The 25,775-nt window shown below is 46.8% G+C and overlaps 1 protein-coding gene across 2 annotated transcripts in view; it reads left to right on the top strand.

The window, feature by feature from the left end:
- Positions 1–20,432, top strand: part of TRAPPC10 (trafficking protein particle complex subunit 10) — a 30,906-nt gene extending 10,474 nt beyond the window's left edge. Inside the window, exons 4-23 of one of the 2 annotated variants that reach the window (XM_066599441.1) lie at positions 5,945–6,141; positions 6,953–7,148; positions 7,561–7,672; positions 7,782–8,029; positions 8,110–8,256; positions 8,656–8,770; positions 8,859–8,935; positions 9,017–9,108; positions 9,468–9,608; positions 11,337–11,449; positions 11,620–12,134; positions 12,389–12,530; positions 12,617–12,775; positions 12,896–13,113; positions 13,797–13,897; positions 13,984–14,101; positions 16,125–16,295; positions 16,499–16,676; positions 17,117–17,305; positions 19,060–20,432. In XM_066599441.1, coding sequence (XP_066455538.1) covers positions 5,945–6,141; positions 6,953–7,148; positions 7,561–7,672; positions 7,782–8,029; positions 8,110–8,256; positions 8,656–8,770; positions 8,859–8,935; positions 9,017–9,108; positions 9,468–9,608; positions 11,337–11,449; positions 11,620–12,134; positions 12,389–12,530; positions 12,617–12,775; positions 12,896–13,113; positions 13,797–13,897; positions 13,984–14,101; positions 16,125–16,295; positions 16,499–16,676; positions 17,117–17,305; positions 19,060–19,298 — 3,468 coding nt within the window. In that variant the 3' untranslated portion in view covers positions 19,299–20,432. Of the gene's footprint in view, positions 1–5,944; positions 6,142–6,952; positions 7,149–7,560; positions 7,673–7,781; positions 8,030–8,109; positions 8,257–8,655; positions 8,771–8,858; positions 8,936–9,016; positions 9,109–9,467; positions 9,609–11,336; positions 11,450–11,619; positions 12,135–12,388; positions 12,531–12,616; positions 12,776–12,895; positions 13,114–13,796; positions 13,898–13,983; positions 14,102–16,124; positions 16,296–16,498; positions 16,677–17,113; positions 17,306–19,059 lie in introns of both variants that reach the window. The other variant, XM_066599440.1, reaches the window with a different exon arrangement.
- Positions 20,433–25,775: the final 5,343 nt, after the last annotated feature.

The raw sequence follows: 25,775 nt of genomic DNA, 5'->3' as shown, positions 1-25,775 counted from the left end.
CATATGAGATAAATATGTATTTCTGGGAGACTGTCCAGGATGTCTGTATATGAGACATGATGGTGTATATCTAAAACGCTTTACTCTTTTCTCAGTAATGAGTTCTGATAGACACGTATGCCGATCGCTGCTCGTTTAATTTTCTTTTACACAACCCCAGAATCTGCTTATGGGGGCGTACCGTTGTTTGCCTCCATAGGCCCTCTGGACAGCTCTCTGTGCACACAGGAAGACGTACGGCTGATCAGTAAGCATTTTTATGCACACCGAAAATCAATGATGAGCCGACAAATGAGCATTTGAACGTTGATCAGCTGATCGTTGGCCCTTTTACACGGGATGATTGTCGGCTAGGTGATCATTTAAAGGAACATTTGTGACCAATAACAGAGATAAAGATCAGACCGTGTAACAGGACCTTCAGTGGATCTGTCAACCAGCTTCTTTTTTTTACTACCTAGTAAATATGGAAATCACAGATTTGAAGCAAAGCAATATTCAAAGGGGTTTCTGGGACTAAGATATTGATGAGCTATCCCCAGGATAGGTCATCCATATCAGATCGACGGCAGTCTGCTGCTTTGAACCCTCGACGATCAGCTGTCTCAAGTGGCTGCGTCACTTTCTGAAGCCTGATACCAAGTAAGGCCCCATGAGGTAGAAGCCAGTTTTCCTCCTCTTTAGAAATAAATTCTTCTTGCCTCCAATTCTGGCACTCAGAATAATTTCCCAGTGTTCTCGTCATGTGCCCCTAGACCTCTTTTGATGCAACCAATGATCCTATTTGCCTTGGCAGCAGCTGCCTGACACTGGTTGCTACAGCTAAGTTTTATAGATAACTAAAATCCCCAAGTCCTTTTCCATGTCAGTGTTACCCAGTGGCTTCCCATTTAGTGTGTAATGGTGACATGTATTTCCTGCCCATGTGCAGAATTTTACATCTATCAGTGTGAAACCTCATTTGCTACTGTTTTTGCCCGATCCTCCAGCTTATCCAGATTTGTAGGAGTATACTGTTCTCTTTTGTGTTAACGGGGTTTTCCAGCACTACACCATTGATGACGGATCCTGATGATAGGTTATCAATACTTTATCAGCAGGGGTCCGATAAAGTATTGATCCTGAGATCTTGCAGTTTTCACTTTGATCACTGAGCCATAATAGGCTGACACTTCTCAGCAGTTATTTCATTATCACAAGTAGGATTACAATGATAGTTAGTTAATTACTACATATGGATAACAAAGAGTAAACCATTCACAACAGATGATTAATAGGTAGGAAGATGAAAAATAAAAATAGGGGTGGAGCTACCTGAATGAGAGGGATTTGGATAAATATAGGTAGAGGAACGTGCAGAAGATGTGATTCTTCTCTCTCGTTTAGATGGTGGGTCGTGGAAAAGACCTGGTTCTGCCTGGTACACCATCCACATACCAACAGCTAACACAAGGTGTATTCCCAGCTATAACTGAGGAGGGGGGGGGGGGGGGCTATGGCTTGAATGACAATATAGAAAAGCTAAAGGGGTGTTCCATTGTTTTTAAAAATCTTTCGGTCATCAGTAGAAAAAAATTTGTGTGTTGGAATATCCCTTTAGTGCTAGACGATTGGGAATATTTAGAGAAACACCTGATTATCCCAAGTGTCTTTAAAGACGTCATCTTCATTGAAGAATATCAAATAAAGTGGATGGAAGTCTTAAAAATTGACATTTAGGTAGCTAAGGTGGTAAAAAAAGACCACACTTCCTTTCGAAGACTTGTCTGAGCTTAAAGACCCAGTGGATGGGAAAGCTGAAAGCCAGGCTTGTTGATAACTTAGTCGTATATAGCCTCAACATATGTGACTAGATCTATGTTTAGGTGGCCGGGGCAGCTAGAAGGCCATCTGAGAGGATATGTTTAGGGAAGACATCTTGGCATCTCTTCCTCTTGTTCAGAATGTGACAGCCTTCTTACTGTAGGTGATTGCTCAGCAGGATCTCTACATGTCGCTCTACGGTTCTCAATCATATACCACACAGCCGAATGAGTTAGCTGCCTGAAGAGGTGTACAGACAACACCGCATCCAAGTCCACGTTTTTGCTCTGTTCTCTTTGAAGGAGAGTAAAGTATTCAGTCCCGCCCCAGGATATGGTTTTGAAAAAACTGCAGACAATTAAAAAAACCCAATAATAATAAAAAAAATTAAAAAGCACTTTCGGAACTGAAAATAAATAAAAGTAGTTCCTTTTGTCCATCCCATAGCCAACTTGAGGAGTCCATTGGCAAAAAAGGTAAAACCAGAAGGTGGAGTTACCCTAAATGAGGTGAAGGAAGAAACATGTTGAGCAGTCCAATTCAATACAACCAGGATAAGCAACGATGCCAGAAGTGAAGAAAGAAGCAATTCAAGATTTCTGAGCATGGGAAGACCTTGTTTTCAAATAGTGGATCCTAAAAGCCTTCAAAGAGGAAGGCAAAATGGAATTTTCTTCTTATCGCCCAAAGATTGATCACTAGTTTTTAGCCCTTACACTTTATGAACGCTGGAAATCTGTCTCCAAAAACATCTTCAGGAAAACAAAAAGAAAGAATACAAATATAAGCCTTGAGACCCGCAATACTTCTTGTAATCAGGGAAAGTGTGATCAAGTAAATGAAACGGCAGTGGAGAAACAGTCTACCCAGCAGGGAAGTATGTTCCAACCAAAATCCATCGAAACATGATAGCTGTGTTCTGTAGACTATTAACCCTTTGCAATCCAATTTTGGATTCAGGGTTTCCTAGGGGGCTTTCTCTTTCTTCCATTATACAATGGCGCCATCTGCTGACTACAGCCAGTACTGTGGTATGGGACATGCTGGAGAGGCCCCCGACAACAGAGCGGTCAGTAATATACAGTAGGAATACCCTGCCGGACGTCTTACGACATCAGAGCTGTACAGCCTTTAATCAGAATGTCTTTAGATGTCAGACAGTGGATTGGAAAGGGTTAAAGTGCAAGATAAAAAATGTAATAAGATAAATATATTGTGGCCTAAAAAAAAGTATCTAACCAAACAAAAGCGATAGAAAAGGTAGAGTAGACTGTCCTTTATGATGGTAAAATCACAATGTAGGGAGAAACGCCCAATGCATATCTCTGGCTCCTACTGCGGTTTGCCCTCGGGAGGCTCCATTACTAATTCTCAGATCTCCCCAAACTGTTGGATGCAGACTATTTACAATGATATCTCCCAAAACCTCATAACAGTGATCATATAATCAAGTGATGATGTCCCCAAGATAAACTAAATCAATTATTATAAAGTTAATTAAAAATTACTGTTCCATAAAAAGGGGTTTTGTTTTGGAAGTGTTTAAAAAAAAAAATAAAAAAATTGTCGCCATCGACACAACCCGATAATGAAGTTAATACATTACGTTAACCGCCCTGTGAATGTCGTTGATTAAAAAAGCAACTGCATAATTCCTTTAACTCCTCCCCCACAAATTATGAGTCTTATGCGCCCCAAAATGCTATCCATGTAAACTACATCTTGTCCTGCAAAAACGGCCTCCTAAAAGACCTCATAAGACCACATCAACTTGAAAATAAAAAATGTTGGTTCTTTGAATGCAGCGGCATCAAAAACATTTCTTGTGTGAGATTTGCTATTAAAAGTAGCGAAACATTAAAAAAAAATTGTATTTCCATAACCCTTCTGACCATTAGAATAAAAGTAACACAATAGTTACTGTCTCCAGACCGATCCCCAGTATGTCAATGTTTTGTGATGATTCAATAAAACTCCTGATTTTATGTCTTCACATTTATTGTTGCTGGACATTTTTGCACTTTTTTGGGGATCACACAACAGTTACGGCCCACCGTGAACGGTTTCCATTTAACTGCGATGGCTAAATTGTTACTTTTCTATTTTCCACCTCCAAAAAAGTTTATAAAAGTTAAAGGAGTTTTCAAGGCAAATACTATGATGTCCGCCGCTTGGGACCCCAACTGATCAGATATTTTGGTGCCCGCTGTCACTGGCAAAATGCACAGGGTACAGAGATGAAGCAGATCTCTCCTACCCCATGTAGTGAGTGGAGCTGGTAATTGCAGCCACAGCTCTCGTTGATTGTAATGCCAGCTACGCCTTTAATTACCAGCCCAAGCACTGGTTAGAGTATCGGCTTCCGCTTCGTACCCTGTGTATTTTGCCAGTGACAGCGGGCGCCGAAACAGCTAATCTGTGGGTTTTCCGAGTGGTGTACCTCAAGCGATCAGCTATGATGACCTGTCCTGAGAACCCGTCATTAATAGTATTTGCCCGGGAAACCCCTTAAATCGCTAAGTTATATATATATACCAGAATGGTTCTATTAAAAATGGCTCCTTCTGCAGAAAACGTGTCTTACGAATACGTGGACTGAAGCTTTAAAAAGTTAGAACTCTCGGAATGCGGCAATAAGAATTTTTTTATTTCTTTTTTTCTCCATGAGATGTGCTATTGTGTAAAAGGAGTAAATATATATAAATATACATATTTATTCCAGAGAGTTCTAGAACATCTGTAAATAAGAGATGATGGTTTATATCTTTAGGGACAGGTGTAGCATGTTGTATATAGGAGATGATAGTGTACCAGCACAGTTTGAGCTGTCTGTGTAAGACTATGGTTATCTGGCGGGAGGTCCGGGACGGCTGTATAGAAGATATGATGATAGAGTTGATTTATATCCGTAGAGCGGCCCAGTTCATAACTCGTAGAAGTGACCAATCTAAGCATTTCCCACAGATGGGTGGTGCGGGATTCCTGCAGACGTAGCAGGATGGGGTCATTGTGCACTTGGACTGGGATATTCCCACACATTCTGTTGGGAGCGTTGGGAGGTCGGGGGGAGGTCTTGGGATAAGACGTCAGACCCCGGTGACATCCTGTCTTATATATGGAGTCTATGTGAGTTTCTGCCTGAATGCAGCCAACCGGCGGAGGTAAGAAGACTTCATCCTCTGCACCGACCTCTATAGAGAAGAGCCACGACTGTTGTGTCTTTTATGTTTGTTGTTTATGTTATATGGATGGTAGAAGCATTGTATATGAGTAACTTTTTTTATATGGGGGTGCGTGCTCTGTACAAGTCCTTCATGTATGCACTGTACATAGGGCTCTGTGCAGCCCGGATGCGTCCTCTTGTCCACTTACTGCCATTTGAGACATAAGCGGTTTGGGATGACTGTGTTGCTATTTTTTTTGTTAATTTTCAGTAGTCGTGTGGCGCAGAGTGTTAAGGCAGCAGAAATGCAGTCCTAAGCTCTCGCTCATGACCTGAAGGTTGCAAGCTCAATCTCCGCTTGGTTCAGGTAGCTGGCTCAAGGTTGACTCGGCCTTCCATCCTTCTGTGGTCGGTAAAATGAGTTTCCAGCTTGGTGGGGGTAATAAATAAATTACCTGAAAGCGCTGCGGAATACGTTGGCGCTATACAAATACCAAGATTTTTTTTTATAATTTAGTCGCGCGATACAGCTTGCCCTAGTGTGTATCTAACAGCCGCTGAGGCTGTGATGTGTAATGGATGATATATAAGCACTGGGTGTCAAAAGAGAAGACGCCAGGTAATATATGTAAATATGGTGATAAAGGTCATGACTAGAGATGAGCGAACGTGCTCGGCCCTGCCCCTTTTTCGCCCGAATACCGCGATTTTCGAGTACTTCCGTACTCGGGCAAAAAAATTCGGGGGGCGCCGTGGCGGCGCGGGGGGTTGCAGCGGGGAGTGGGGGGGAGAGGGAGAGAGAGAGGGCTCCCCCCTGTTCCCCGCTGCTACCCCCCCGCACCGCCGCGCCTCTCCCCGCCCCCCGAATCTTTACGCGCGAGTACTGAAGTACTCGAAAATGGCGGTACTCGGGTGCGTAAGTACTCATTACGAGTACGTTCGCTCATCTCTAGTCATGACTTCTGTGATTTTTCTTAGGACACAGAAGTGTATAAAGCTACTACCAAGGATGACATCACCAAGTGGCAGAATGCGCTGCGCGCTCACAGCACCACCGATTGGCTGATCGTGGTCGTGGAGAGTGAATCCAAGAAAAAGAACAAAACAAACATCTTACCGCGAACGTCCATCGCTGACAAGATCCGAAGTGACTTCTGTAACAAGCAAAGTGACAGGTGAGTGGGATGGGGTGGCCGAGCCGTAATTGGAGTTTTATGTTTTACTCTTTGAGGCCTGTTTGCAACTTTAAATTAATGCCATCCTTCGTCCAAATTTTAGCAATCGTATCAAAAACCGACTGGAAACTTACAAAAACGATAAACCCTCATTGTGGTTGACACATAGTAATCAGTGCTCTATAATGTAAAGCAATTTTACTTGCAGTGCACTATCCTACCAAAAGTAATTGGACATATAAGCAAGAAATCCAAAGTAGTATTTTTTTACATATGTTAATACTTAGTGGTGACTCCTTTGGCCCTAATCATATTGGATCCTTTCCATGGCATATTTCCTACTAACGTCTGATACACTTCAACTCGTATTTCCCTTTATTCATCTTGCAAATGTCTGGCGAGTTCTCTCAAAGAAGCTGCATCAGCCCATCTACAATGGTACCAGGAGGGGGGCGCCCTGCGACCTCTCTACATACATACCCCGACGCTCAAGGACATAAATGTACGTCCTGGAGCGGGAAGGGGTTAATTACTCTTGGTAGGATAGTGCACATTGCAGGAGCCATAAAACTTGCTTTCTAGAATGGTGGCCCACGTAGACAACTGTAATGCTTAAGTGTCCAGTCATTTCTGATCATCGGTCTCTGTGCCCAATTACTTTTCTGGTCTCCCCCAGTATAGCTTAGAATATCCCTGAGAAACGTGTGCTTTGTGCAACTTCATCCTCCTGTATCTGCACAACTCGGGTGGATATATGATGTGGGAAGTGCGACGGTTCATAGAGTGAATAACTGCTGCTTATATCCTGTAGGTGCATGGTGCTCGTGGACCCTCTAAAGGACACATCCCGCTCCCAGGAGTCCTGGTCTCTCTTTCTGTCCAAGCTGCGCACGTTGCTCCTCACTTCCTTCACTCGTAATCTTGGACACTTTGAAGACGAGATGAGAACCCTCCGAGAAAAGAGGACGGAGCCTGGCTGGAGCTTCTGTGACTATTTCATGGTGCAGGTTAGTGTTCGGCTCGCATTCGAGGTCACCGTGCATGGTTGGTGATTTATATGGGAAACACCTGCACAGGTACAACCCCCGCCCATCCATGCTTTATTTTTTGGCTTCACTGTGGATCTTCTATAAGGGACTGCGCCGTGGACGTCCACCACACAAGGTTCACGGTGCACTAGACATCTGCTCTCTATATAGTTCCCTGACTGGAGTATTTCTGTCTGATGGTTGTCCTCCTAGGACATGGGTTGGATTAGAGGTATTGACTGAGCGGTCTCATCATATGACCTGTCTAGATTGGAAGGGTCATGTTAAATTCTCTGGGTGACTTCCTCTGTGTTTATAGTGCAATTTATTCCTTCCAGTCTTTCGGCCTACCCTCACGGACTTGTCTTCTATGTTTTATGTCTCGACACAGGAAGAACTAGCCTTTGTTTTTGAGATGCTGCAGCAGTTTGAGGACGCCTTGGTCCAGTATGATGAGCTGGATGCCCTCTTCTCCCAGTATGTGCTCAACTTTGGTGCTGGTGGTGAGTAGTCCTTGATGGAGCTGCTGTGTTGCAGGTTGTGGTCACTTCTTGCCATGTCTACCTGACCTCCCGTTGGACATGGCATTGATCACAGGATATTCCTTTCCAGATGGGGCAAACTGGCTCAGTTCCTTCTGTCAGCCGGTGCAGAGCTGGGACGGTCTCGCTCTACGGAAACCCATTGACATGGAGAAAAGAGATTTGATCCAGCGACGGCGAGCCAACCTGCTGGAGCTGCGTAGTTACCTTTTTTCTCGCCAGTGTACCCTGCTTCTCTTCCTGCAGCGACCTTGGGAGGTGGCAGGCCGGGCACTGGAGCTTCTCCATAACTGTGTGCAGGAGCTGCGGCTTTTGGAGGTGAGTGGGTGTACCTCACATACCTGTCATTGTTGCTTATATTGCTATATGCTTAAATACATATGTTGATGATCCTGCAGGTGTCGGTTCCCCCAGGGGCTCTGGACTGTTGGGTGTTCCTGAGTTGTTTGGAAGTTCTGCAAAGAATCGAGGGCTGTTGTGAGAGAGCTCAGCTTGAAGCCAACATCTCCCATACTGTGGGGCTTTGGAGCTATGCAACTGAGAAGGTCTGTCTATCTTCTACATATGAAGCAATTGCTATCATGCGTGCTGGCATACTACATTAATAACGTAGTGCATTATGGAACTCTGGTATTTGTCATTCCATTGAGTGTTCGCCAGGCTACAGAAAGAGCATGGGCATCCTACACTATTGCTTTAGCATGCCAGCCTGACCATGGGGTCGAATGCTATATCTGTAGGTCACATTGTGAGATGGTGGAGTCATCTATCATGTGGGTCATTGTATGAGGTTGTGTTGGAGGTTATAGGTCTATTATGTGGGTCACTATGGGGTTGCAGTGGAAGGATGATCTGTACTGTGCGTCACAGTATTAGGTGTTAGCCCAGTGCCATTGGTCATGCTTAGTATTATGGATTTGCTAACTGGATCTTTGTGGTTCTAGCTGCAGGCTCTTGGATCCCTGTGTGGTTTGGTTTCAGAGTCCGGCCCGTGCTCGGAGGACCTGCAGAGGACGGTGGATTTACTGGCTGGGTTAGGAGCAGAGAGACCAGAGACGGGTGAGGGGGCTGTTTATTGGGTGCAGGGTGATGTTCCTTCCTCCTGTTCCTGCTCCACTATTGCAATTATCTATCGTCTCCTTTGCAGCGAATACGGCTCAGAGTCCCTACAAGAAACTGCAGGAGGCGCTGTCCTCGGAGGAGTCGTTTGAAAAGCATTACCTGGTGAGGGACCAGAGGAGCTGAACCCTGATCTTCCCTTGCACCCCATCCATTGTTTCTTACCCTTCTTGTGTCTCTCTGCAGGACCTGGCACATGCCACCATAGAAATGTACAACAGCATCGGGAGAAGCCGATCTGCCAAACTGGTGGGGAAGAACCTGGCTGACTTCTATATGTAATTATCTAAGGCTACACCCCATCTTCAGTGCACCCGCTCCATCTTCAGTGCACCCGCTCCATCTTCAGTGCACCCGCTCCATCTTCAGTGCACCCACTCCATCTTCAGTGCACCCACTCCATCTTCAGTGCACCCACTTCATCTTCAGTTCCTCTTTCCCACCACACACTTTGCATCTCATGGTCTTCTGCTCTCTCTCTCTTAACACCACCATATATACAGTAATAGTTGAATATGATGAAACATTAGGGGTGTTGTAAACTTGGGTACAAGGAAGGGGTAAACATTTGCATCCCGTATTTACTTATTAGAGAGTTATGATGGAAGCCTCTTCACTCATCTGTTTCTGTCTTCAGGAAGAAGTCTCTACCACAGAAGGCGGAGCCCTATTTACAAGGGGCACTCCGAATGTATCAGGCCGAGGGTTGGGCACTGCCCCTCACTCACACACGGAAACAGCTTGCAGAATGTCAGAAGCTGCTGGGGCAGACCGAGCCGTATCCTTTCTGCTGTGACTGTTAAAGAGGTTTTCCTTGTAAATACTGTTGATCGCATATCCTCAGGATAGATCATCAGTAGCTGATCGCCGGGGATCTGCCATACAGAGTCCCCGGTGATCCGCCGATCGCCTGGCCCGCTGTCAGTGCAACAGGGCCGGACGTTGTCATCCAGGTCAGAGCAGGAAGTCTAATAGGCGGCTTTACTCTTTGGAATCACCTCTTATTGCTCTTTCAGCTCCTCATTGTGGTCAGAGACAGAAGGGTAATAGGAGGCATCGCCCCCACTAATTTTAGTGGGAATGAAGCTGCCTATTAGACTTCCTTTTTCGACCTTAATGACTATTTCTAGTACCGCTACACAATTCGCTGATCGCCAGGGATGAACTATTTTTTTTTTTTTTTTTCTCCACGTACAATTTGCATCCATTTTACATTTGTTTTTCACTGCTCTGTCCTTCCTGCCTTAATAGTAATGTGTTACAAACGCATCGCACTCACATCCAAATGGCATGGCATTATGGATCCCTAGCCTCCCTGTAAAAGCAGCAATATCATAAAATGCCCACTAAACTGCCAACCTACAGCCTGAAACTGTGTCTTGCAGTGTCCATCCCATAGGAAAAGCTCCTCCTGCCTCAGAAGTTACCCTTACCCCCGTCCCTACATAGACCTTTTTCCCCTTAACTCAAGTTAGGCCCTGGCCAGACCATTAGTATTCTGATTGTTTTTTTATAGAAGTCCATCTTCAAGATTGGACCAGGGCACTAAGGCCTCATGTCCACGGGGAAATTCAGGCCTGCCCGGATTCTCCATGCAGAATTCCGCTGCGGGTCCCTCCTTTCCCACAGACATCAGGCCACAAAATTAGAAATACTCACCTGTCCAGACACTACGGATTTTCCTTGAGTCGCAGCCGGATCTTCTTTCTTCGGCCTCGCTGATGTGCTCGGCACGCCGGCAGCATGCCGCGCGCATGCGCCGTGCACACTTTTTTTTTTTAATTCCTGCTTTCCCGCGGTCCCGCAGCACAGCAAAAATACAGCTGCGGATGTGCTGCGGGACCGGACGGCTTCCATAGGCTTCAATAGAAGCCGCGCACTAAAATGGAGCATGCTGCGGGTGTTTTCCCGCACATGCAATCCACGCCTCAGGGGACGATGACATCCTCAGGTATTTAATTACCTGCGGGTGTCCAATGCATCCCTATGGGGCACGGATCATGCGTGCAGATATTTCCCCATGGCCATGAGGCCTAAGGAGAAGAGTATTCTTAATTTGAATTTCAGCCATGTTTTCTTCTCTCTTTTCACCCAATCTACATAATTGTGAACTACTTTTGTTGTGTATTAATGAGACTATGAAGTATTCTAGTCAAATGTTTATTGCATTATTGTAAAATCTGAAAATTTCAAATAAAAATTATAGTAACAAAAAAAATGATATGCTCCCATAGAAAATAATGGATGATTCTTGAAAAAGAGTCACACAAAACTAGGACATGCAGTGATTTTTCTAACTTGAACTATCGCTCTGAGATAAAAAAAATATCGCTTGTGTGAATTAACCCATTCAAATGAATGCAATTTCCGTCCATCTCAGGATTGAACAGAACTTGCATGAAAAGATCGTCCCTATGAATACAGCCTAAAGCTGAGCAGATTAATACCTGCACCCGCTCCTTCTTAATACTCCTGCTCCCTTGCCTTCTCCTTAACTGTCCTGTAGATACCTAAAGACGTGCAGTCTCCTGGCCACGGACAACAACCTTCCCCAGGAGGAACGTGTCGGGCACTGTCATGAGATCCTTCGTCTCTCGGCACAGGACGCCAGTGCTGGAGGTACAGGCCATGAAGGGCAGCAGTATCAGCTAGTTGGCAGGTTGGGGTAGCAATATGGTGAGAAGGGAGGGTAACCTGACAACCAGGGGCGGCAGCAGGAGACTAGGGAAGGAGGGTGACAACATCAGTGTGCTCGGGGTAGTAACGTGCCATTCACTCCCTCTCCGCAGGTAACCACATCAGCCTCCCATTCGGATCATTTGCTCATCTGACCTCTCTCCGCTTTGATCCTCCTAATGCAGTTGTTCATGTTGGGGGGTCCCTGTCCATAGAGTTGGCGCTCCTGTGCCTGTTGCCAGAGCCTTTTCACCTGGAGCATCTCTCAGGATATTTCCATTATAGTCTGGACAAGAACAGTTATCGCAAAACTGCAGAGTGGCTCACCCAACACAAGCCCGCAGGGGGCACTGTGCACTTTCAGCCTGAGACTCCATTAGGCGTTCGAGTAGCACCGCCCATCCTGGAGCTATCAGAGATGCATGAAAAGAGTCCATCAGAGGGCGGACTGGTCAGCACGGGTGTAATCTGCAGGAATGTGCACATGTTACTGCGGGCACAGGACACCAGCTCCTCCTCTCCCGTGGACAGACACTTTGGCCTCAGTCTACAGGATGGCGCCCACAACCTGCACTGCAGCAACATTGTCCTGCAACCGGGACTCAACCATGTCACCTTTCATGCCCAGGTACTCAATGTCGTCTTACTTGCACCCCTGTATGAGTGGGCATCAGTGCAGCCGAGTACGAGACTCTGTGCCCTCATATTTCTTTCCTCCACTGACTGGGCACCTGTACATCCTCATATTCTTTCCTATTTGCATGCCCTATATATCCTTGTATTTCCCTCTACTGGCAGGGATGCCCTGTCTTCTGTTGCCATCTCTTAAGGCTTCTTACCTCTAATGATGTTTGTGTTTTTCTTCCATTTGCCCGTGTTTAGGCTCAGGAGCCTGGCACCTACACCCTGCGCCAGCTTGCTGCATCATTTGGCGCGGTAGAGCTGCTGCTTCCCCATGTGTACCCAATAGTGCAGTATGATGTTTATTCCCAGGAGCCTCAGCTGAAGGTGGAGCCACTCAATGGTGAGTATGATGGGATTCTCTGAGTGGAGCACTGACCTGGTTCCGGGTCGGAAGCAACGCACCCACCATCTCCTCTTTCCACACAGATTGCCTTCTGGCCGGAGTTCCACAAAAGTTAAAGTTTACAGTGACAACTGGACATTATCAAGTGAAATTGGGTGACACCCTGCAGCTTAGTAATGCAGACGCCATGCCTATTATTCCGGGAACGGACACGACAGCTTCCATCTACCAGAACAGTCACGGTGAGTACAACCCATCTGCAGTGCCTCTCTACCTGGTTTTTGGAGACTGTCGTAAGATTGCATTTTGGTCCCCCCCCTCAGATGACTGTTCCTGGCAGTTGCTGTCTCTTCTTGTTACAGGTGAAGCGTCGGTCAGCTCCCTCAGTATTCAGCGTTCTGATAAAATTACCAGCATCTCCCTTCCTCTGGCCCCTCCATACCACATCATGGAGTTTGAGCTAGATGTGGTCTGCCTGCTTCCTGAGGGTGGACGTTTAATGAATGGAGAGATTCCGCGCAGAGGGAAGGAACCTCACAATTCTCACAGCAGTGCTGCTAGTGGCGTTCTGGAGCAGCGGGTGGGTAGTGTTCTCCGGGGCAGCGGGGCTGGGCAGTGTTCTCCGGGGCAGCGGGGCTGGGCAGTGTTCTCCGGGGCAGCGGGGCTGGGCAGTGTTCTCCGGGGCAGCGGGGCTGGGCAGTGTTCTCCGGGGCAGCGGGGCTGGGCAGTGTTCTCCGGGGCAGCGGGGCTGGGCAGTGTTCTCCGGGGCAGCGGGGCTGGGCAGTGCTCTCCGGGGCAGCGGGGCTGGGCAGTGCTCTCCGGGGCAGCGGGGCTGGGCAGTGCTCTCCGGGGCAGCGGGGCTGGGCAGTGCTCTCCGGGGCAGCGGGGCTGGGCAGTGCTCTCCGGGGCAGCGGGGCTGGGCAGTGCTCTCCGGGGCAGCGGGGCTGGGCAGTGCTCTCCGGGGCAGCGGGGCTGGGCAGTGCTCTCCGGGGCAGCGGGGCTGGGCAGTGCTCTCCGCGGCAGCGGGGCTGGGCAGTGCTCTCCGCGGCAGCGGGGCTGGGCAGTGTTGTCTGGGGCCATGGCTGGATGGCATCCTCTTGGGCAGCAGGTCAGTAATTGTTTTCTGGGGCCACGGGTGGCAGGTGTCCTCTGGAGCCACGGCTGAGTAGTGTTCTCTGGTATTGTAGCTGGGTGGTGTCCTTCAGAGCAGCTGTGGTCTGTATTGTATACAGGCCATGGCCAACTCTTGTCTCTCTTCCTCAGGTTTCGGTTGACTGTCCATGGTCCATTTATTCCACCATTATCAGTCTGACGTTCCACCTTCCTCTGAAAGCTCAGTACACGATACTATCTTCGGGCACCAGGTAATGGCAGTCTGTGTGTAGACTTGTGAATCTATGGGGTGGTGGATATTCTATTCTCATTTTTATATACTCTGCCTCATCTCCAGAAAGTACATCCAGGTCTGTGTGGAAAACATGTGCGACTTTAGTTTCCAGTTGTCGGACAGCTGCCTCAGCTCCACCCGAGACCTGCAGTTCCATCCCCTGCACACAATGGAGAGCCAGGTACTTCCCACAGTGTATTGCTCCATACTGGGGAAGGCTTAGAAGGGAACTTGCGGAAATGTTTTATAGGGAGGTCCTCAGTTTCCACATTCCGAGATGACCCGTGTTTAGTTATATATGAAGGGGCATTGCTCTAAATTACCTTCTACAATGGCAAGGTTAAACTTTGGGCTTTGTTTTTATGAGCAGAAAGGTGCAGCAGATGCAGTCCTCTATCTGGTTTCTCACCAAGGATATGTAGGACATTTGTGGTCACGTTTTTTCATGTTGGCTGAAGGTCGTCTTATCTTCTAGTAGTTCAGATAACACTCAGTACACCAAAGAAGGAAATGTTTTCTGAGGGAGAGAGAGATTACTACCCGACTCCTAAAGAGTGTCTCCTTCCTGATTGTGTGTGTATATATGGCTAGTTGGCAGCAGTAATAGATGAATAGCTGTTACTGTATTATAAGGTTTGTGGGTCTTAAGGCCCATTTACATGGGACGAATGTTGCTGCACAGGTGCGAGTATCGTTGGCTCGCAGCGGGGAGGCTGGAGGAGATTTCTCTCCCCGTTTTCCCTTGCCCCTTTCTATTCACTTAACATAGCGGCCGTTCAGTACTGAATGGCTGCTATTTACACTGAACGCTCATCGTTCAGCTCAGTTTACGCAGCATAAATCATGGACGATGAGCTGAACAATGATCATTCAGTGTAAATGGCAGCCGTTCAGTACTGAACGGCCGCTGTGTTAAGTGAATGGAGAGGGGTGGGGGGAAAATCTCCTCCTGTCGTCCCAGCCCCCTGCTGGCTGCTCAAGAGCTAGTATGTGCAGGGACGAATGACGGGCATCGTTTACCAGACATTCCCCCTGTGTAAATGGGCCTTTACACTGTCCTTCCAAAAGTAATTGGACACCTGAGCAAGAACCAAAAGTAGAAGTTATTTCCATCTGTTAGTACTTTGTGGGCCCTTCTTTGGCCCTAATGACATTGGATACTCTCAGTGTCATACTTTTTACTAATGTCTGATAAACTTCAGCTGGCATATCCCTCCATTCATCCTGCAAATGTCTGGCAAGTTGTCTCAAAGCAGATTTATCGTCCCGTCTACAGTGGTGCGAGAAGCGTCCTCATTGGACAGTTGAGCAATGGAAGAAAGTTCTATAGAGTGATTAATAACGCTCCTCCATCTTCAAATAGGATGGATGTACCTGGCTGGGGAGGACACCAGAGAAACACCTTTTGTCTGTTGTACCAACAGTTAAGTACGGTGAAGGTTTACGTCACATGGTCTCGGTCTGCTGGTTGTAGTGGCAAAAACTATGAACCCTGAGGTGTACCCTGACATTCTAGATGACAATGTGCTGCTGACAATGTGGCAATATTCTGGGAACGGTCAACAATACCTCCAACAAGACAACACGCCTTGTCACAAATCCAATCCTGTTTTATGTTGGTTTGAGGATATGGATGTTCCACAATTGGACCGGCTTCATGGAGTCCCCAACCTGAACCCTACTGAAGATCTCTGGGATGAATTGGAATGTTAAGTCAGGAAATAGGAACAGCGTCCATCTTTTTTCAGAGAACTCACCAGACTTTGCAGGATGAATGGAGGGAATTACCAGCTCAAGTGTATCAGATGTTATTAGAAAGTATGCCACGGAGAGTATCTGATGTCATTAGGGCCAAAGGAGCCCCACTAAGTATTAACATATGAAAATAAATACTATTTTTGATTCTTGTTGAGATGTCCAATTACTTTTGATAGGACAGTGTATGTTTGATCACAATATGATTTCTGTTGGGTAATGTCTGTAGCAGAGGGCTCTTATGGACATGATCATTATATAAGATGACTGCTCAGGTAACACCAGGGGTTAACTAACCGGTAATATGAGTATTATTTGTTGTAGATTAAGTCTCTTCAAAAAATACCTTTTCTTTTTTCCCCACTCCGGTGGCTCTCCGGTTTTCTGTCTTTCTGCTCTTGGAGATATTACCTGTACAAGTGCCTGACTATCTGTGTTCTTCCCCGCAGTCCCTACAGAGGCAACAGTGCCTGTTCTACGTGTGGGAGGTGACGTGGCGTCAGGGTCTGCCCTCAACGCTCCCCTGCAGCTTCTCCGTCAGCTTCTTTCCATTGCCTCTTCCAGAGTCCTGCGCCAATCTCCAGCCATTCACCTACTACTTCCACTTAGAGCACTTTTATGTGAGTAGCCATTGTCCTGACTAGTGCTGCCCTGCAGACATCATGTGTGCACGCAGCATGGGATTCATGGAAACTTATAGTGCAATGAGAACGTTCTTTACAGTCTCTCCATATCTGTTATCCCCTGCGTTGGATCCTGTGTTAGATTATGACCTGCGGACCTCCATCTCTGGGCTTTAATATTCTGCATTCTTCCCTACCAGACCCTATACACTGTACGTGCTGAAATTTTACCCCCGGCAGAGTCTGAATTCTGTAAGATGGGGTCACTTTGTTCATTGGAGGTTTGCATCACCCGACTATGTGACCCTGTGGAGACGGACAAGGAGGAGACGCTGACAGACTGTGAGGGGTACACCAGCACTCAGCTCTTCTATCAGGGTAAGGAGGTAGTTGACTAGGGAGTCTCTATGGTCCGATAGATGGTCTTAGGTGGTCTTGGCTTGTGTGTTTTATAAAGGGATGATTGAAGCCAAGGTCCCACCCGTGAGTGTTGGAGGAGGGGGGGGGGGGGTGTCTTCTAAAATCAGAGCAGTGGTGGGAGGAAGGAGGAGAACGGGAATTTTCAGATAGAAAGGAATAATTAAACCAGGTCATCAGCCGACTTCTGTACACTAGGAGCTGATTACGTAAGTAATAAAAAACTAAATGCACCAGTGGTCCTTTTAAGGTCCCTGTAGTGAGAAGAGGGGAGGGAGTTAGGGGTATTCTGCGGTCCCTGTAATAGGGTTGGGGTCCTCTGAGTAAGGGAGGATGGCTTATAGTCTTCTGAGGTCTATGCAGTAAGGGAAGAGTTAATGATATGTTCTGTTTTGCAGTAGTTGATGGTGGAAGTAACTGGGCAGTGTGTGGGAGAAGCTCTGGTGTAGTCCTAATGCCAGTTAAACACGGGGCTTGCCATACTGTTCGGATGGAGGTGATGCCACTCTTCGCTGGATATCTCCCGTACCCTGATGTACAGCTGTTCCGATACCTGCCCCATCACTCGCACTCTCAGCAGGTGGATGCCGGTGAGTTATATTCTGTACTGACCCAAGTTCGTTACTCTGTTTTGAAGAAATCCAATTCCTTCGAGTATCTTCAAATGAAAGCAAATCTGAAGTCAAGACCGTGCCGTAGTCTGTGCGGTGCAGATCTGAAGCCTGTAACATTTTGTAGGCAATTCCATTGAGAAGGGCTAAATTTGCTGCTGATCTGTGGCCAAACAACACAGCTATAGATTTCTGCTATAGTTTTTCACGCGGAAAGCTGCCGTGTGGACGTACCCTTATACTCCCTCGCTTCACATGTAACTCTAATCTCATTATAGTACGAGGGGGTGCTGATAAATTCTTGATTTTGACCACTAAGTCATAATTGACATAAAACAATGAAATTTCACAGTTATTTTACATAGGCCCCTCGGAAATTAATGCACTCGTGACTCTAGTGTTGCGAGTTCTTCAACCCATCCAGAGAGATTTCTTTTGCTTACCGGCTAAACAGGCATCAGCCACTACAATTGCGTCAAAAATGTCATACAAGAACATGAAACCTTGCGTCAACTTTCCATGCCTTTTTAGACTTCAATGCCTCCTTCAGTTTATCCGGAATTGTAGACCCGTAATAGTAGACCCTTTTGGAAAGTAGTCCACAAGCAGTATCCCATCTTTATCCCAAAAGCCAGATGCAATCACTTTGGGTGATGACTTCTATACTCTGAACTTCTTTGGAAGTGAGGTATCGGTGTCTCCATTCTTTTGACTCAGGATCATACGTAAAAATCCATCAATGTCACCCGTCGAGATAGGAAAGCATCACAATCCTGCCGAAAACGCTGCAGAATTCCCTGGGAGGCTTGCACTCCAGTGCTCTTTTTATCTACTGACAAAGCTTTCAGAACCTACTTGGCAGACACCTTCCTCAAGTCCAGATGATCGTGAAATTATGGACCCAACTCTTTCTCTGGAAATGTTCAGAGCCCCGGCTATTGTCCTAGCAGAAATTCACTGATCTTCCAGAATCGTATCATAGATGGCGGCTATGGTTTCTAGAACGGTCACCACTGGAGGTCTACCAGAGTGGTGTCCTGAAGTGTCTGGTTGTCAATTTGACAACCCAACCTTTAACTGTGGAGTACAAAGGGCACTTGTCGGCTAATGTTTGCACCATGTCACTGTGAAGGTCTTTGGCTGACATTCCTTTCAGAAATGGCAACTTCGTCATTTCTCATTTGCAGTGAAATCTGCTGTAGACTCCACCATGTTGTCTTCATAACATAAGAATCGTACATGAGATCACGCCAAAATTTACTCCAAATTGTATACGCTAAATTAATGTGAAAACGAAGATCAAAAAGCGAGGTACTTGGCAGGGATATTATAAGACTCATGTCATCTAAGTTTCCTGAAGGGGGCGCCAAGTATTATTTTTCTTACCTAGGTAAATGGGAGTTTCCTGTCTACAGCTCCAATCACAGCCTGTCCCATAATGTCTTAGCTGAGCTCCCATAATGCATTGTATTGCAGAACAGTGTGAGAGGTGTCGTAATTTCTGCATTAGACTCCTGCATTACAGCTGAGCATGCTCTATACAGAGCCTAAGCCACAGGGATCAGGTCTGAGATGTAAGGATCTGAGAGACCCCAAAAAATAGCAGAATTGTGAATGCAGCTCTGGAGCCTGAGAAACGATGCAATGGTATCATTGACTCTGTTACTATGCGGAGGTGAGACTTTCTGCTTGAATTCATCTGTATTCATATCTGATTTTCTCTGTTTCTACAGACAGCTGGATTGAGAACGACTCTGTTTCTGTGGAGGATCCATGTGAGGCCCCTAGTGGGCGCTCTCAGAGCACCTCGCTTTCTCCAGGGCCCCTCAGCAGTACCGCAGAGCAGAAAGGACTCCCAATGCCTCGACTACAACCATTTCACGCGGGACAAATCGGCAACAGCAGCGCGGGCCGGCAAATCCTGGTTATTCCAAGTATGGACGACCATGTGCTGGAGGTCAACGTAACATGACACAGCGCCCCGTGCTGACGCCAATAGTGTATTATATATGTACAGCTGAGGCTCGGTATCACTTTCCATGACGCCTGGATGAACTGGAAGTTCTGGAATACTGCAGCAAATGCTGATCATAGTGCAATATTCAGGACGCCAGCAGTGCACTATACATAATGCTGGGTGTATATAGGGGGATTGGGTATACACTGACGTCACGCTTGGCGGACTCTGGTTCTTGCATGTTATTTTTGCTGCATCTTCATCAGCAGTGACCTCCAGGACCTCCTTGTCTGACAGGGGTCATGGTGCAGGGGCTGGAGCGGCAGTATGGAAAAAGTCAGTCACTACATCCATTTATCAGGGTGATGTTTGGTGGACTGATTCATCTCTGCTCCTTCAGGAGCCATTGTCACGTTCACACCTCACTGTCTTACATACTGGCCAACGGCCGGTCAGGGCCGAGAGCTATTCTTCTTCATTCCCATCAGTGGAAAATGTCCCGATCGTTGTGTGAGTCACTATAATTGAAAAGCCCTCTGTGACCCATGGTGAGATGTCATTGTCCCAAGATCCCTCACCAGTGATCAGTTCAAAGTGAGAAACCATACTTTACTCTTACGTCATTGGTCAGTGTGAGGTCAATAGTCCTATCTCATGTTGTGTCGGTGTGAGGTTCATGTCTGTGTCTCATGTTGTGTCGGTGTGAGGTCCATGGCCATATAGTGTTGCATCAGCCTGCTTTGGTTCGTGTGAGGTCCTTGTCTGTATCCCACGTATCAGCCTGCTCCGGTCGTTGGCCAGTATGAGGTCCATGCTGAGCGCTTCGGCCTCTGTACACACTACGCTCCCCTCTCTGGAATCTTCCTTGCTGCTATAGAGAAGTCTTCTGTCCCAGCCTATAATAAAGCCCCTTGGGATGAAGAGGTTATGAAGCATCTCCGGCAGACAGTGGTCACTTCAGCACGTTGCCTTCATGTCATGTGACTGCTGGAGCCATCATGGCGGGGCTTGTCTTGTAGACATACGCAGCTGTTGCTGTATTACGGGATTTTAAGGTAACAGCACTATTTATTTTTTGGTATATTATACCTCTAAAATAAGGTGGAAGCTTGTATTAAGAGTACCCAGAAATACATGTGTTTTACCACGGTGCGGTGTGTTCATTGCTGTTGGGAAGGGCCACATTTGGCTTCCCTGGATTTTTCTTCTAGACTTCACATCTCATGGTTAGGTGTTTGTATACCCATTCTCTGCTATTAACCCCTTTTTAGTGGCACACCTGGAAAATCTCCGGGGCTTGCTGCACTGACCATGCAGTTAAACCCTGGAAGATTTCTGTGGACAGCTTTAGTGCTGAAATGCTGGCCAGGACACCGTTATTGTGCCACTGTACACGTTTGCCACTTCAAATTACCTCAGGAAAACTCGGGGGTTTGCTGCACTGACATGGTAATAATAAACCTGCCACTGCAGGGGTTAAAGGAGGTATCTCAAAACCAACTCGCCTATCCACCTGATAGGTGATAAAAGTCTGATCATTAAGGCCCCCAATGATTTCAAGAAGAAGGCGCCCTATTACATCACCCGCAATGTGAAGGAGATTGAATGGAGTGGTGGTTGTGTATGGCCGGCAGATAGCCAAATATTGGTGCTTCGCTATTTCTGTCACGTGTGTGATTACCACTTCACTCCATCTGACGTCACTGTGGGTAGGTGCAGCGACGAGAAGAGGGGTACATTAGAGGGTTCTTGCAATTGGTGGTGGTCTCAGCAATGAGACCCCCCATCGATCAGACTTTTATCACCTGTGCTTTGGATAGGTGATGAAAGTTGTTTTTGTACAACCCCTTTAATTACTGATTCTTCCTACACACAAGGACTCGTGTTCAAGGCTGGTGATCTATTCCCACCACATATGATCATACAGTATAGCCCAAAAATAAAGCAGAAGATTCATCATTCAATATTTGGTGTAAAAGTCGCACAATTTGGCGCAAGAATGGTTTGTGCAAAGACGTTATGACTTTGAAGCAGGTACACCGCTCTTACATTTTCCTAAAAAGGCGGTGGGGGTCACTCTGGATCGACAGATTTATGCGTAATTCATACAAGAAGTCCTAATCTAGCTAGCACAGATTTCTGAGATAATGTACCTAATTTATAAAGAGGTGTGTGCCAACAGGGATAATAGCGCCAACGGATGAAATGTCAGTCTTTCTAACTCTTCCTTAGGCCAGGCTCACAGGGGCGTATGGTTACCACATATTACGTGGGCGCTGTACGCCCGTGAGATACGTGATAACTTGCAGGCAATCAATTACATTGCCTTACATTAGTGTGTCGGAATTGCGTAATACACAAGCGCAAAAAAGAGCGCAGCAAGATAGAATCCCATTGTTCTCTATGGGCTAGTATAGACAGTCTGCTCCTTTGCAACGGCGCGGGCAATATAAATTAAAAGAGACCCGTGTACTGTGTATGACACCGTGTGTGAGATACGCTGTCAATTTTGCCGCCATACGCAGCAGTGTACTGGGTCACTGCCCGCTCTAGAGCTACCGGCCGTAACGTGTCCAGATGTAAGCTGTGCAACAGCTACAGGCTTCTAAGGGGGAACATAGGGTAATGTCCTAATCATATCCCAATCATAATATGAAATAGGGTCTGTCTCATCTAACCAAAGAATTGAAGTTGTCACGTGGCGCACACCTCCCTCCAAGCTTGACACAAACGTTCCTGGTTTTTGGTCCTGTAAAGCTTACCACCCCATGATATATGATAAAGAGTGCCTGCTTGTTTAGCTGGCATTGGACATTGTAAGGTGCTGATCTCAGATTGTACAAGAGGAGCAACAGAGGGCAGAAAGGGGCATATTTACTTAGCCCGGTGGTTCATATGCCGTTCTATGGGTCCTTTCAGACGAGTTGGTTATTGTTTGAACGAGCGAGTGATGTCTTTGTTCGCTCTCCTGCAGCCTGTTTATACAGGCGGACACATTGTTGGCTCGTTCAAACAAGAATCGTCCAGTCTTTCGCATTCGCTGTATAAGTGACTAAGAGGGACCGAATGAGCATTCTTTAAACTGAACAATTAGTGAACGAGCCAACGATGGTTGCACTTCTAGATACATTTTGTCAAATAGGGTGGCACCTCTGTGCACTAGATGGAAACCTACGCCGGCGCTGAGGTTTCTGCTATAATGTATGCCAATTTATGACCTCTTATAGTAAATCCGATGGGCCAGGTGTAGCCATGCCCTCTAGTACAGTGTTCCCCAACTCCAGTCCTCAGGGACCACTAACAGGTCATGTCTTCAGGATTTCCTCAGTGTTGCACAGGTGATGTAATTATTGTCGGTCCTCAGGCATTGCCACAGGGGTTCTTACCATAGGATATCCTGAAAACATGACCTGTTGGTGGTCCCTGAGGACTGGAGTTGGGGACCCCTGCTCTGGTACTAGGCCTCACACACTTCCAAAAAGGGTTGTGGCCCAGCGGAGAAGCCCTATGCTAAAATTGAAGCATATCTATTATTGGTACTCTGGACTTTTAGCATGCAAAAGTAGCAAAGTGTTGTTTACAGAGCTGTTTACTTAATCCCCATTTACACGGGACGATTATCGTCAAGTTGTTTAAATACCGGTGGGAGTTTGAACGATAGTCGTCCCGTGTAAATACATGCAGCAAACTGAACGACAAGACGCTTAATATAAACAGCAGTTGTTCACTTCTGAACGACTATTTGGTTACTGTGAATGGAGGTGGGTGGGGGAGAGAACGCTGCCCCACCTCAATGCCGGCAGCGCACTGAGCGATGCCAGTGATCCTCGTTCCTGTGTAACAGCACGGGCATGAGCATCACTGGGACGCTCTGTCGGGCATTGTTTGCCAAAAGGTTCCTCCCGTGTAAAAGGGCCCTTGGAGATCTATTCCTGCTCACACAGGGTCTGTATAGTCCTTGTTAAACAATGGCAGTGGATCCATCTGTTCCCAAAGGGTGCGTTCACACAGCAGCATTAGTGTGAAGTGTGATCTGACCTTCCACAGCAATATAAGTGAATGGGGTCTGAAATCTCTCACAGTGGGAAAAAGCCACAGCGGAAGATAGTTATGCTGCTGATTTTCATATCCACGGTTAGAATCTGAATCAAAATCCACATACGGATTTATTCTGTGATCATAACGTATAGCAGAAAAAGCCATAACGTGGCTCCGGTTGGTAGTTCGGCTCCGGGTCCCATCTTTGTATGTTTTGACAAACAGACTGGATTCTACTAGAGGAAAGCTGCTGGGATCCAGTCATGGATAGTGCCTATAGTCTGAGTTTATGTCCTTACTCCCAGTATTGGTTCTGTAAGCTTCCATTCACTGGAGCCTCTTCTGCTGATATTTAGATGTCCTACAGGTGAAAATTCGTAAAGGATGAGTGTGACAGAGAGAAATGTGGCGGAGGTCCTACCTGCACTCACATCAGTGACAGGGAGAAATGTGGTGGAGGTCCTACCTGCACTCACATCAGTGACAGGGAGAAATGTGGTGGAGGTCCTAGCTGTACCTACATCAGTGACAGGGAGAAATGTGGCGGAGGTCCTACCTGCACTCACATCAGTGACAGGGAGAAATGTGGTGGAGGTCCTACCTGCACTCACATCAGTGACAGGGAGAAATGTGGTGGAGGTCCTAGCTGTACCTACATCAGTGACAGGGAGAAATGTGGCGGAGGTCCTACCTGCACTCACATCAGTGACAGGGAGAAATGTGGCGGAGGTCCTAGCTGTACCTACATCAGTGACAGGGAAAAATGTGTCGGAAGTCCTAGTTGCACTCACATCAGTGACAGGGAGAAATGTGGCAGAGGTCCTAGTTGCACTCACATCAGTGACAGGGAGAAATGTGGCAAAGGTCCTAGCTGCACTCACATCAGTGACGGAGAAATGTGACGGAGGTCCGAGCTGCACCTACATCATATCCAGGCACAAATGTGGTGGCAATGCCATCTTCACCTAACTCATATACAGGGAGAAACGTGGCGGAGTCCTACATCATTTACAGGGAGAAATGCAGTGAAAGTACTAGCTGTACCTATGTTATTTGCAGAGATGTACTGTGAGTCACCATTACATTTTTATTGCTGGCGGGAAATCGCAGATTGCATTTTTTTCAGCAAGATCTGCAACCCCCCCACCTCCCTAATCGCAGTATGTCCTTTTCTTGTCCTTATTATGGACAGAAATTGACCATTAAAGTCAATGGGATTGTGTAAATACGCATGATACATGTGTACACTGTGCAAGGACGCAGAAGGTCTAAATCTGCTGTGACTACGTACAGTTTGTCTATAAAACACTGTGTATTTCATGGACTGAGACTGCATACGCCCGTGTGAATGAGCCCTAAATGTAACTAATCCTTCTGCCAAGTGCTGGCTGCGTCTGCCGGGGAAAGTGGAGAACCGGACCCCGTTGAGGGCCACATTCGGCCCTTGCCTTTGACACAGTGTAGACGACTGCGGTATAATATAGATGCTCCCAGTAAACCGAAAAAACATACTACATGATATATATTTCTTTAGGAGGCCATTCAATGCGTATACTACTGTACTCGGGTAATGGCGTCGTCCTGCCGTAGACATCAGTGTGAACGCACCCTTACATCAGGTAGAGCTGATTACAGCCGCACTGGAGGCTCCATTCAGAGACTGACACAAATCTACCATAACATCCAGCATGGACTGACCTCATTATAGGCAATGGGCTTCGGTCCGGCGTGGTTTGTATCTGGCATAATCGCGCTCGGCACTTCTTGTATTTTCATGGTTCGGCTCCGAGGATAAAGCGGAACCCTAGAAATAAAATGATTGATGTGAAAGGTCTTATGAAGACATGTTCACAGCAGTGCAGGGGGGTCTGGTAAGAGCCTTCACCTCAGATCCCGGATAACATAGTGTAGCATGCTGTGCTGTGTTATCTGGGGAAGTGACGGAGCGCTGGATAGACCCCACAGAGGAGTGTTGTCGCCTGCGCCAGCTGGTCGGGCCAGAATGCTGGGATCAAATGGAACGCTGCTGAAACAGAGATTGAAGCTTGCCACGCTATGAATGTTAGCCTGTGGAGCCATCATGGGTTCCTTCTGAACTTCATTCTTGGCCATCCAAACTGAGTTCCTGAATGGGATTGTAGACTCCATGCGAATGTAGCTTTAAGGCCAAGTTTCTCATGATGCAACATGTATCTGAAGCCCATGGGTTCCTGCACATTAGCCATGCGGCATGCTCTAGACAGGTGCGATTTGCTATGATTTGTAGCCTATGTTTCCCTATGGAGCCTACCTTTCTATTGCAAAGCATGAAAACGCTATTTTCGTGCGGTGCAACTTTTACAGTAGGAAATCCTACTGTGTGTCCCTAAAATAAGCCCTAGCTGCATTACAAACAAAAAAGCAATACATCACCTAACAGCACTGTCCGCTCCACTGCACTTCTCCGAAGCGCTG

The sequence above is a fragment of the Eleutherodactylus coqui genome, chromosome 4, assembly GCF_035609145.1.
Source record: "Eleutherodactylus coqui strain aEleCoq1 chromosome 4, aEleCoq1.hap1, whole genome shotgun sequence".
In the NCBI taxonomy this organism is placed as follows: domain Eukaryota; kingdom Metazoa; phylum Chordata; class Amphibia; order Anura; family Eleutherodactylidae; genus Eleutherodactylus; species Eleutherodactylus coqui.
The sequence above is the reverse complement of the archived record's forward strand: the minus strand, read 5'-3'. Positions and strand labels throughout refer to the sequence as shown.